This window comes from Tenrec ecaudatus, chromosome 1, assembly GCF_050624435.1.
Source record: "Tenrec ecaudatus isolate mTenEca1 chromosome 1, mTenEca1.hap1, whole genome shotgun sequence".
NCBI classification, from domain to species: Eukaryota; Metazoa; Chordata; class Mammalia; order Afrosoricida; family Tenrecidae; genus Tenrec; species Tenrec ecaudatus.
In genome coordinates this window covers 259639492-259653237 of record NC_134530.1, presented here as the reverse complement: position 1 = coordinate 259653237, position 13746 = coordinate 259639492, and the positions used below count along the sequence as shown (strand labels likewise).

The 13746-nt window shown below is 45.0% G+C and overlaps 1 protein-coding gene across 1 annotated transcript; it reads right to left on the bottom strand.

The window, feature by feature from the left end:
* Positions 1-1954: 1954 nt before the first annotated feature.
* Positions 1955-12583, bottom strand: RHOU (ras homolog family member U). Its single transcript, XM_075531698.1, has 3 exons — positions 11624-12583; positions 9617-9675; positions 1955-5711 (listed from the first exon to the last, which is right to left on the bottom strand). The coding sequence occupies exons 1-3, from the start codon at positions 11892-11894 to the stop codon at positions 5256-5258; spliced, it is 786 nt and encodes a 261-aa protein (XP_075387813.1). The 5' UTR covers positions 11895-12583; the 3' UTR covers positions 1955-5255.
* Positions 12584-13746: the final 1163 nt, after the last annotated feature.

Sequence of the window (13746 nt, the reverse complement as noted above, 5' to 3'; positions counted from 1 at the left end):
AAAATGGAAGGGCTTGACAGATGCTGATAATACTTGGGAACCTGAAGAAAACCCAGGTGGTCTGGAATTAATGGACGCAGTTCTCGATTCTCAAAATGCTGGTAAAGACAGAGATGGCACACAAAGAAAGTCTGACAGTGAATCTGATGACTGCAAGTCCAAGAAGCAGAGAGGCTGCTGACAAACCAAGGGGCTTGGCCAGAGGCCTCGGGCCTGCACGAGCAACCGGGACCCAGGCAGCAGCGGGCAGCTCATGGTGCTCACGCGAGGGAGACCTGGTGCTGGCAAAAGGCGCAAACACGAAATGCCCTCAAATTGTAGTTGTGTTTATGAAGAGGCTAACTTGGCATGCCTAACCAGGAGATGAAGCTCAATAATTGTGTGTGTGTATGTGTATATATATATATATATATATATATATATATATATATATATATATAATAATTTGGGTTTGGGTCTTGTTTTTTTTCTTCAATTTTTAGTGTGAAGAACAACTACATTCTAATGGAGATAAAGTTTGATATGTGTTTGTTTTGTAATATAGTAGTATTAGGGGAATTGTTGGGGTTATTTTGTTCATATTGCATCAATAGCTTGGTTACTTTGAGCAAATAAAGCTTTCTGCAGTTGCTTCATTTCTCAGAAAAGAACACTTGATACAATAGTTTATTATTTCCTCTGCATTAGAGAATAGCTTTTCTAACTATTGGGAAATTCTACTTAGTCATTACTAAATCAGAACTTGTTTATCCACTAATGCATGCCTTGGGACCATTCTGGGTTTTTTTGTTTGGTTTGTGTGTGTATGCATAAATATATATGTACATTTTAATTTATATTATTCACCAAAAACAAGACTATTCTAAACAAAAATAGCATTTAACAATCATGGGTCATTGTTACCGGAAGACTATCCTTCTGAACTATTCAAGTAGATCGGGGGTGGGGGTAAGCCATAGCGTTCAAGCAAATAAATAATCCAGTCATTAAACAACTTAAGAAAATACTATCAAAATCAATACCTATAGAACCAAATAAATGAGTATTTATTTGTAAAATCCCCTGAGTGAAAAAATCTTACCACTGCTCACAGCCTCTCCCTACCCAAATACAAAAACTAGACTAACATGCCGGTATGTCTTCAATGTTAAGTGGGCATTTGGTCCTTTTATATAACCATATCTTTATGTTATATTGATTAAAATACCATGAATGATGGAATGTCCTGAAGACCTTGCTGGTGAAAACCTAGTAAGATGATTAGAAATGGTACCGTTTAGGACCGACTGGAACAAATGGGTGAACAAACTGTCATCTCGGCTATTGACCTGCAAGGTCTGTTTTTTATCCCAGCCAATTCTCTACATGTAGGTTCAACCTTCCCGGTTTGGGGTTACTCCAGTTCAGCTGCAGCCAGGAAACACAGCTCTTTAGTCATCAGAATATTAGTCCAATGGTATGTGGTTTACTTTCTTGTGAATACTGGTGAACACTGGTCAATAAATAGTTTTATATTACAATTTAAAAAAAAGATTTAGTCCTGGGAACTCATCTAGAGCAGTTCTCTGTTCTCTAAGGTTACTATTGAGTCAGAATTGACTAAGAGTTGGCAAACGGAGGCTTTTGAGTTATATGCTACTCTTTCAGTACATACAAATGGCTCTGAAGTAAAACTGAAAAATGTAAAGACTATTATTCAGATAAGGGTCCCTGCTTTTGTTTGTAAAAATATACTTATGGCTCTCAATTTGATTTTTAATTGTTGTGAGGGATAAAATTGGCTCTTCTGTCACAAAAGTTTTCCGACCCCTGGACTAAGTATTAGTGTATGGGGTCAGTATTTTTTGAAAATACAATCTTAATATAATGCTCCCATGAAGCTTCTCTACCAGTGCCGTTTCCAGGATCAGTTACATTTTTATTTACTACCAGGGACTCTGGGTAGAAAAAGCAAGTGCAGTTATGTATATATATAGGTTATAATTTATTTCATAGCACCTCATTTATAGCATTTTCAAGTACAACATTTTGCTCAACATCATTTACACTTAAAAACAGACACAACTTGGTAAGGCACGAGGTTACACGAGAAGACCTTGCTCTCATTTTGGCTCATGGAATAACAGGTGTGGCGTTTCTGTTAAGTATGTCAAAGACAAAGAACAGCATTAGAGAATGTTCATTTTTATATACATGGTAAAAAGGGGCAGAAAAACAGTTTGGGAGTATATCGTATCTTTAAATCTGTGACATTAACTACACTTTGGACGTTAACAGAGCATTCTCGAAAGCACATTTCTTATAAAAATCTTCCCTGCACACAGAGTTGCACACGTAATACTCTTTGCACTTTGAAGTGAATCAATTTGATCCTTAACTCAAACACATATTTTAAATGCATTTTTCATCCAATTCCATTTTCACATACAAGTTCAGTAAATCTTGAAGACAACCACAACTTTATCCTACTCTATAAAATAAAGCAACATATTTAAAACTGTTGCATTTAAATATCATCCCACTAGATTTTCAGCCCCAATAGTCCCGACTGTCTAATTTCTTTACTCTCTCAGGTTTCCAGCACAGCATTAGGGGCCATACCAGCCTTTTCTTCATCACAGGCTGGCCCAACCACCCTTAAGGTAGAGGATTCAGAAGGCTTACCCCAGGGGTACTAAGTGCAGCCCAAGTACATTGTCATATGAATAAAACATCTTTTAAGTTTTGTGTGTCCCTTTAAAAATCATTTTCACAGGACTGTATGACATTGACTTTCATATGAAAATATGTAAACTCACTGACCAGTTAAATAACCACCCCACCCCTATCTTCCTGCTCCCATTATCTGGGAAATTGTCCCATGTTCTTTGTACATCCAGGCAGGGAAAGCCCGTGTGGAATGGCTTTTCCATAAATGTGTAAGCTAGGCATGGCAAGATGAAAATGCATTTAATTAGGTTTATTTTACGCATCGTCACAAATGAAATTATTTTAATCATTTGAGTTGCAACGAATTGCTTTAGAAAACGATGGCATAATCAATTTCAAAGTGTAAACAGTCTATGTATTTTAGTGATTTAAATATTAACTTTTATCAAGCAAAGAAATTCTTTGATTTATCAAGAGGAAGAAAAGAAGCCTCAATCTAAAGTGAAATGTGATCTTTAACTTTTCTATAGAAAAACACCAATTGGGTTTTTAAAAGTTAAAACACAGTAAGACTCCAGAAAAAGATCAAATTCGTCTACCCACTGACTTTCTTTACACAAGAGTTTCCCAAGTTATTGCATTCATTTTGGATAAATCTGCTTAACCCAATGCAAGCTTGGGATCACAATTCAATATATTTATACTACTTTTTGGCATACCCCAAACATACCTAGCACATGATCAAAGCTATCTCCTGATACGGCATTTTTTTTTCCCTCCAAAGGAGTAAACCCTAAAGACTACCTTGAAGGAGAGACACATTTCACAAATACATGATTTTCTTAGTGAAGCAGCAGAATGTAAGAGATGTGGGCCCAGTACCCCTTGGTTTTGGCCAGCCTACAGAGGACCCAACCCCCTGGGATCCTTCACACAATCATCTGGGAATTCAAGGAACAGTTTCACCAGGTGTTAGGATTGTCTTATTTTTGCTTTAAGGTGGCCAGAAAAAAGGATGTCCAAATCAAGATCCATTTAAAGTTAAACCCACTTCCACCGAGTCGACGCTGACTCACAGCGACCCGAAAGTAGGTTTCTGAGATGGTCACTGCTTAGAGCAGAAAAGCCCAGGCTTTCTCCCTCAGAGCTGACGGTGGTTTTGAACTTCTGACCATGTGGACTGCGGCACAGCGGTCAACCACTACACCCCCAGGGCTCCCTAAGGTTATCTCTAGGGAAGGATAAAAGAGATGTCTCAAAAACAAAACACACAAAAAAACTTACCTTCTCTGAAGCCATTCGTTCTTAAAATCCGTCTTTTGTGGAATTGCTTCTTCCCTTCCCCCCACACCCCAAAATAACTTTTTGAAATACTGTATCAACAGCAAACACAGCCATCTATCCACACAGGTGAATATACAGGTGCGGTTGTGGGTGTGCACACACAGAATACATTTTGGGGCTGATAAGAATAGGTGTGTTTAATGCTCCCTAAACATTTGCTGTAGGCCCTTTCCTACAGACAGGGTCACTTAGGCACAGATGTTTAAATACCCACAGGGTACTTCCTGTTCCTCTACCTAGGATGTCAGCAGTTTAGTACACATGTCACAGCGCCCGGATGACAACACTCCATATTACAGAGCATGAAAAGGCTCCCGAAGAACACCTTCATGCTCTACATGCATGTTGTCTGTGTTTACACGCTGTAACGCAAGTGGTCGCAGAATAATTTCCTTTTTCATTTACGCTGAGACATAGGGTCAATAGCTTGCTCGTTGGTGAGTTCTTTATACATTTTCATCAACCAGGTATGACAAAAACTAAATTAGTGGATGTTCTGGGTTGCACAGAGAAAAGCCTTTTATTTTCTCATCATTTTGTTTTTGAAAAAGTAAAATAAAGCAAGGAGTTGACGTGGGATTTCAAAGTCACGTTCCATGGCTGACCTGGGCACAGAAAATATTAAACTAACAAAACAAACAAACAAACAAAACACTAACAAAACAAATGACCTTATTGCCAAGGGGTTGATTCGACTCACTGACCAGGGATGATAAAACAGAACTGTCCCAAAGGCTCCCCAAGGCTGTAATCTTTATGGGAGCGGAATGCCACATCGTACTGCCATGAAGTGGCTGGTGGGCTCAAACGCCCGACCTTTGAGTTAACAGCCAAACCCCCTAACCACTGCACCACTGGCGCTCCTTCACTGCACATGAAGCAACCTTGAATCAAGGGCAAGGTCATCACTTGCCCCCTTTTTCTTCTATACATTATAATATAGCAAAATATCATTCTTGACATCCATATCTGAGGTGTCTTTTTCATGTGAGATATAATTAATTCAAGAGGTGTGGAACTCTAAATTTCCAGAGTCGTGAAATATTCTAAACTTACTTCAGACACATTTTGCATAAGCATCTTATTCCTACCTCAAAAATCAAGAGGATTAAAGGCAAGAAAGAATACAGAAATAGAGAATTCCACTTGTCACACACACGTTCTCCATACAGGTGCTACACAGTCAAAGGAATTATTTCAGCTAATATAGCATCTAATATTGATTTCATCTGAAAATAGCTTTTCTGAGTCTCTTGCCAGGATTAAACAAAGCAACAGTATTTCTTCCACCAGGACTTGGAGAGGTTTTTCACCTTGTCCGGAGTCCTACTCTTGGACTTCTTTGGCTGCTGCTGAGAGTCTGAGTACTGAATGCCAGCGACGATGGCTGTGTCGAAGACTTCCTTGAGGTTTTTCTGAGTCAAGGCCGAGCATTCTATGTAAGACGACGCTTTGATTTCTTCTGCACATAACTTTGCCGCCTCTTCAGCCACTGGCTTCTCTTTGCATTTGTCTAATTCAATGAGGACTTTGACATCTTCGCGGAGGTCGGACTGAGTGCCAACGAGGATAATAGGCGCTTTGGGGCAATGGCACCGGATCTCCGGTACCCACTTCTCAGTCACATTCTGGAAGGATGACGGGCTGACCACACTGAAGCACAGCAAGAAGATGTCTGTATTCGTGTAGCAGAGAGGCCTGAGCTTGTCAAACTCATCCTGCAACCAAGACAAGGATCCAGCAGTTATTTGCCTCAGCAAGTTTTCATCCGCAAAAAAGACCGGTTGTAACCTTTTCCTTAAAAGCATTCTGGGAGTGAACAGACACCCAATGGAGTATAAATGGAAAGGATAAGACACCCTCCTTCTATCTAAGTGGGATCCACACTCCCAACTTGGCAGTTCTTCAAGGGTCAGCCGTGACAGCAAAACCCACTCCAAACCCATTCCAACACTTACAGACTGGCCTTATAGAAGGTCTCCGTGGCTGCAAACCCTTACAGGAACTGACGGGCTCCTCTCTCTCTTCAGAAGGAGCTGCTGCTGGGTTTGAATGTCCAACCTTGCAGCCCACCACTTCGCTAATAACTACCAACTCTGCCCCCATCACTATTTTATACATAAAAACATAGTTTTTAGCCCAGAGAACTTCAGACTGACTCTCTCAACGCTGGAAACTTAGCTACTTTCAAAGACCTCAATGTATCTAGGCGCACCCCCGAGACTTCAGCCTGACACCCATCAATCACAGTCTAGGAGGACGCCAGCCTCTGCCAGCTGTGGAGTAGGAAGCATGCAGATTATCATCTCACCTGCACTGGCCCCACACAAGACAGAGGAGAATGTCAACCAGACGAACTGGACAACCCAGAAAGGGAGTTGATGACCTTTGTTAGATCAGCCTCGCACTGGCGGCTCAGAGAGCATGTGACTCTCTGTGCCACTTCCAGCACTGCTTAGTGCCTTTTCCTTCTTGTTTAATGGATGAGTACCTCCTTTCTTCTTGTGTAACCTTCTCTTTCTGGTCCATAGTTAACGCAACGGACAATTTCACACTAGCGAGAAAAAAGGTATCCAGTCCTTCTGTCACCCAACTTGCATTACTGTCAAACTAACACATTTGCATCAGTCTCTGCCTGTGGCTTTTTCTCTAAGCAGAAAGGAAACCGTGCCTCTTTTATTTCAAGGAAGTTCCTTTGAGACTCAGATTACAATTGTGGGACAGCAGCCACTAATCAATATTAAAGCCAACGACCCAAAAGGATCCGAAATGAGTACAGTCATTTGCCAAGCTTCTCAAACAGAAAACCAAGAGGACAGTTTAAGTTTCATGGTGCCACTTTTGTGCTGAACGAATAAACAGAGAAACTCAACCAGGTAGATTATAGCTCAGCTCTGAATGGATTTTAACTGTTCCCCATGTTATCTGAAGATCTCTCTCTTTCTCTCTCCCTCCCTCCCTCTCTCTCTGGCAGGCACACACACACACACACACACACCACTGAAGATCTCTCTTTCTCCCTCCCTCCCTCTCTCTCTGGCAGGCGCGCGCGCGCGCACACACACACACACACACACACACACACACACACACACCAGTATTAAGTAAACCCTTCAGGAAGCTAAGCGTCACCACTTGAGAACGGTCATCCTGGTTATGCCCTAGAATCTGGGAGTGAATTGCCAATAGAAAGAAAGGCAAGCACCAGAGAGCCTGGGTTTGGAAAGCTGACTGCACAAAACCTCTTGAGAGTCCGAGGGCTCAGGAAGCAAACTAGAAGTTAAACCCTGCTGTTCATTGCCTGACCAGAAACCTTAGATATTTGCTAAAAATCAATGCAATACACATAAGCACAAGGAGGCCAGCTGGAATGCACCACTCAGTGAAAGGAGTTCTGGGGCCAAGCAATCTGAGTGTGCTTGCCAGGTCCGCCTCAAAGAAATTGCACAAGATTAAGTTTGGTGGCTGGGTGCAGGTGGGGCAGGGTAAGGGAGAGTCAGGCAGCTCAATAGCACATGGCCCTCTGGTCAAGCAGCAACCTGATCCCTCTCTCTCTCAAGCATACAATTTTTCTGAGAACGTCACAGGTCAGAGGTTGAAGAATTTTCAGCTCCTGTTGGCAGTCTGCAATGAATTACTCCCATTTCAACCATACTCTTCGCATGCCAAATGTATGTTTCTTAAAGTTCTGTCTCCAATCTGGTTCCACTGGGGGGAAAACTTTAAGTTCTGCATTAACTCTGAGTCCAGGGAGTCTTATATACTCACACCCTCTGTAATGAGAAAACCCCAAAGCACAAGATATAATTTATATAATCCATTCAGGCAATAGTTACCCACTTCCCTTTCACTTATGAACTCCTATATGAAACCTGCATTTTAATCTGCCTTTATGTGCTCAAGTTCTCCTAGTACTTGAAGCTCACTTAGGTAGATGGAGTCACTTTATCAACCCCATGAGGCTATCATGCAGACTGCCTAGGGGAAGGATGAATGCCATTAGCAGAGTCGATACTAGAAAATATAGCAGATGCCAATTCAAGTCTATTAAAGGATAACTTTTCTGGGTTTGAAACCACGGAGAAGATTAGCACCACGACCAGTTTTGCTAAGCTAAAGAAAATGCTAATATTTCTCTGGGGAATGATACACAGAAGAAAAAAATATACGTCTTTTTCCCGGTTATGTATATGGTAAAAGATATTCTTCTGTGATGAGGGTTTTTCACTGCAGTGCTGTCTGCTCTGTGTCTAAAAGGCCTCCGTAGCCTTTACATGTCCTGTGTTTTCCTGTCTTTTCCACCAGCTGTGAGCTGCTCTCCCCACACAAGAACCAAAACCAAATGCAAGTCAATGCTGACTCGTAGCGACCCCCTGTGGATTTCTGAAACCATTTACAGGAGTGAGTTAGAAAATATCCCCATAATAGGAAAATGTTCTTGCCTTTTCCAAAGCGATTTATATTTAGTTAGAAATACCAGCATGACATTCAGAAAGATGAAACACTAAAAGAGACTGTGTTCTTTTGCTTTCAAAATATTAGCATATAGATTGTTGTTGTTTTTTCTCTACTCCTGGTGAAGGGAAAGCTAAGGAGTTCCCAGGGTTAGGGTAAGGACGGATGAGGTTGGAGTACAACTGCTTTGGCCACGGCCAAACTGGTGCTCAGCTGGGCAGCTAAGGCTGCCAAATCTGTGCCACCTTCAGGTTAAAAAATAAAACCTGTCCTCAGTTCCTAACACTGGCTTGGGTAAATAACCTGGCTTCCCTGTTTTGAATAAGAGGTCTGGGAACCTGGGAAAGGCAATTTTTTTTTAAACACCTATGTTTAGGGAAGTTACCTGTCTACAGAGTATCCATTTCAGCAAACTCAGGAGGTACACCTCACATCTCTGGGCTCTGCCCTCAGAAGGCACTACATGACTTCAATGACTTGAATATTTGTGTTAAGAGATCATGAGTACCTTGGAAGTTCTCCAGTGGAACCTAACGGCGAGTCACACCACATGTCGCACTTCTGTACTTTCCCCATCATTCACTAATGGTGTTTTCTAAGTGACTGTATTAGAGGACTAGAATAAATGTTCAAAATGACTTAGAACAAATAAGTTCTGGTTTATGAATTTCTTTAGCTTATGATGTATCCAAAACCTGTATCTTTGGTACAAGAGCTGGGCTGGCCCATAGTGAGTCAGATCACAAATTACAAAGACAAATATTAACAAATACTGACCCACATAAGCACTCTCTTTCTTGAGCAATTTTCTAAAATATTTAGTTCCTTGCCCTTCGATAAACTATTGTATGATTACTGACCGTTTATAATTAAAAAACCCCAAATTAAATTATATTAAAAGTTTCAATAAGATGTTCTTGACTCTACTTTCCCCCCTGTGCTGCCCACACAAAGCTTGGCGGGATCCTGTTTGATGGGTGAGGACTGCGGGGGCTCTGCTTTCTCCCCCTCCCCCTCTGAGCTGCTGCCAGCCAGGGGGAGCTTACTGCGGGAGGCTTTAGAAGGACCCATTTATTGAAGAAATCATTCGGAAACTCATAAAAAGTTATTTGGAAACCTTTAAAAGGCTATTTCCTTTCCCAGGACCGAGCAGTAAGGTGATACTGACCTGGCCGGCTGTGTCACAAAGCTGAAGCTGAACAGGCCGCCCATCCACAGACACCACAGCTTGGAAACAAGGACAAAATGACCGTCAGAAGGTGGCTTTTTAACCCCTTTTCAGAAGAGCAATACAGTTCGTTTGTTCTTCCATTTTTGTTTCAAACCCTTCAACCCCTCTCCTGGGTCCCTCAGTGGATTAAAGACTTGCCTTAAACAAAGAAACCCAACCCAAGGCAAACATTTTTGTATACAAACCCTTCAGGCCGCCACCAGTCACTTCACTGAAACAGACAGGCAGCAAATCACTGCGCTCTTTGATGGCACCACCAGAAGGGCCCTTGTTTCCCTCCTACCCCAAGATGGATTTTCCTGTCACACTTCTTTCAAAAGACCTAAACACCACACTGAGAGTAAGTGGGAACTAACCTTACCCTTCTAAATCAGTGGAAATTCGCACTAAAATTCTGTTTTCCTTGGGAAGTTTTCCTGAGTTCAAGGCTGATCATAAAAGGTGAGCTTGTTTTGAGAACATGTGCAAACACAGCCTGATCTCGTCCCCATCGTCCTGTTTATGAAGCGGGCTACTGCTTATCTCCCCTCCCCATGTCATTGCACAGCGAATTTAAAAAAAAATGTTTTTAAAGGAAAGGACACCATGGTGCTGGAATTTGATGGGAAGGGGGTGACCCATGGGGTCCTTCTTTAGGGAAGCCTTGGCGGTTTCCATTGCAATTAAATAATCCGTTTTGTCTCCAGACAACTTGACAACCTTGTTGCCAAAGCTTGTTTATCCATGTCTTTACTAATCAGTGTGGAGGATAGGGGATTCGAAAGGAAATTTAGTATCGTTTAGGTGGGAAAACTCACTTGCTTAAATTAAACCCATTGCTATCAAATGGATATTGACTCATCGTAAGCTTGCCCAACAGAGTAGAACTGCCCCATAGAGAACTGCCCTGGGAGAATCGGAATCTGGTGGATTTGAACCTCTCAACAGTGGGTTAGAAACCAGAGCTCTTAATCACGGCACCAGGAGGGCTCCTGGGACTGCTTTATCTAGTCTGCCTTTGAGGTTACACTTTGGACAGCTAACCGCAAGGTCAACAGTTCAAATTCGCCAGCTGCTCTGCGGGAGACCGATGAAGGTTTCTACTCCCACAAAGAGTTATAGTCGCGGAAACCACCGGGGAAATTCCGTCCTGGTCTACGGGGTCGCTGTGCCTTGGAATCGACTCATACAATACAATAGTTTATGGAGTCTTGACTCTACTGTACTGTACCGCCCACACAAAGCTTGGCGGGATCCTGTTTGATGGGTGAGGGCTGAGGGGCTCATACACATTAAGAAGACGTCTAAAAAGAGGCCAGTGAGGCATTTTGTTTTTAAATGGGGGGGGGGGGACAAGAATGTATCTAACACGAACTTCTGTGAGGTTTAACTGTTTTCTTAGATTTAAAAAGACCTTAAATATTAAAAAACCAGCCCACAATGAAAAGGCTTCCTTTAGCTGTGTACCTACCTATCCAACCATGTGACTTTACACCCAAAATGGAAGCGCTTGCTAGTAGCTTAAGGAGACAACTGGGAACAAATCTTGTTCGCCTTGGAATCGATTCTGATTTATGGGGACCCAATAACGGAAGGGCAGAACTGCTCCCCGGGGTTTCCTCAGCGGAACAGGTTTCCAGGTTTGTTAGGGGTGAGGTGGCCAGGCCCATCTTTCGGTTAACAGCCTGGGGCTTACTCATTGCGCAATCAGGGCTCTTTCCCAGTTCTCTAGACTCGGGAAAGCCACTGACCTCGGAACTCAATCCATTTCCCAGCTAGAGCCTAACGTGGTGGCCAGCCAACCCCTTGGGAATCCCTCCAACAGCTTAAAGAGTTTCTGTAGCCAGGCCCTTCCTCTTATCAAAATCCCATTGTGGGGTGCCCTACAGCCAAGTGCTTGACAGCCCCAGAGGCCACCCCCGGCCCATCCGCTCCCCCACCCGCTCGGGCAGCCGACCCCCTCACCGGAGAAGTTGTCGAAGGCGGTGGGGATGTATTCGGTGGGGTAGCCGTTGGTGGTATAGCTCACCACCAGGCTCGTTTTCCCCACGGCGCCGTCTCCGACCAGCACGCACTTGATGCAGCGCCTGTCGGCGCCTCCGGCTCGACAGCGCGTCGCCAGCGCGGCCGTGCGGCCGCTGCGCACCCGGCGCGGGGGCACGGGGGGCACCTCGTAGGCACAGCAGCCCGCCACCGGCTTGCTGATGTACTCGGGGTTCCCTTGCTGCGGCGGCATTGGCTTCCCGATTCGGACCTTGCAGGCGAAAGGGTCCCGGGGGAGCGAGGGCTGGGGGTGGGGAAAAAGGAGGAGCCCGGGGTCTCCGAGGGCCCACCGCTCAGTGCCTTCACTGTGCCCGCCACCGCGCGTCCAGGGCGCCCTGAGATCCGGCTGGCGTCCACGCCGCGCGGCCCGGAGAGGAAGGTGAGCCGCTCCGGTGTGTCCCCCTTCCTTCTGAGCAGGCGTGCTGGCGGGCGGAGGGCATCGGCCAGGGAGCCGGCAAGGACCGGCAGCCACTCTCCGGTTGGCCCGCAGGGTGACGCGCGTGGAGAGCCGGGCTCCGGGAGGCAGGGATCGCTCACGGAGGGTGGGCTGGGGCGCAGCGATCTCCCCGAACCCGGCGAGCCCCGGCGCGCAGACAAAGGCGATCGCGCGGAGGGTCCCCGAGAGCGCGCTGGGGCCGCGGCCCCCGCGGCTCCGTCCGCTGGGCGCAGAGCACGCAGCCGACCCTCCTCTCCTACCCGCTCGGGCGCGACGCGGCTCGTGGGGCGCGGCGGGGAGGGAAGGACGAGGCGGCCCGGTCGGCGCGGCGACCGTCCAGCGCCGAGGCCACAGCGCTCTCTGCCTGCGCGCCGCGCCCCTGCACCTCCCGCGCGGCCTCGCCTGCGGCCAGGCGCTCCCACCCGGTGCCCGAGGTCCGTTCCCGGTGGGCGCGGCCGCCGCACTGGGCTGCTCCCTCCGGGCGCGGAGTCCGAGTGGAGCCGCCGACTCCAATTGGCGGAGCGAGTCTCCTCCCCTCGCCCCAGCGTGGGCGGGGACAACGGAGCCAACGCCTTCCCTGCTCCCTCCTCCCTCCCTGCGCCCTGGCCGCTTTTTACTCGGCACCGAGGTTCCAGCCCTGGTCCCAGACCCGCCCCTCAAGGACCGCTCCCGCCCCTCACCCGCTGGGCAGTCTCGCTTGCAGGCTGGGGTGAGAAACGGAGAGGAATGGAGTGTCCTCATTCAGAGGCCTTATTAACGCACTCAACTTCTTCGTCTTCTTCTTTCTGAAAACTCCAACTCTAGACCCGCAATGTAAACGTTCTTCTAAAACAGGCAGCAAGATGCCAACCCCATTTTTAAAGGTGATTCGCCTTTTTTCTTTACCATACCATAAACTTTTATTGCTTTTACGGTGCAGTAAATTTCTTTATAGCTTCAATTGGCTTCAGTTACTTAAATGTAATTTGGGGACATTAATATTCTCTGGGCGAGAATGACCCGCCTTTCGACTTTTACTCTAGTAGTTACAAACTCAGAAATTCACCGGGGCAGTTCTGAGCCCGAGCATGCGTATCTCTGACGCCTTATTTTCATCATATAGAATTGACCTGAATTCCTTTGTGTGGAAGGACACAAATCACAAATAGTGTCACAAATTGCAAATCCGTCGCTGTGTGGAGTACCTTTCAATCCTTCCTATAAAGATATAATGCAGTTACAATATTAAAACGGTGAGATTATGAAACTAAAACATATAGAAAAAACACAGCATTATGCAGGTGTGTCTTGGGAAATTCCTACCATGCGATCTCCGGCATCATTTGTATCATCAAGGCCATATTTTCCAGCTACTAATCCTTTTCATTTCCAACTTTGTTATTCCAATCACCAATAATTATCCATGCATCTTGATTGCATGTTTGATCAATTTCAGATTGCAGAAGTTGGAAGATTCTTCATTGTCTTCATCGTTGCCTGTAGTGGTTGGCAGATAAATTTGAATAATAGTCATATTAACTGGTCTTCTTTGTAGGCATATGGATATTATCCTGTCACAGATAGCATTGGACTTCAGATAGATCTTGAAATGTTCTTTTGTAGTTTACTT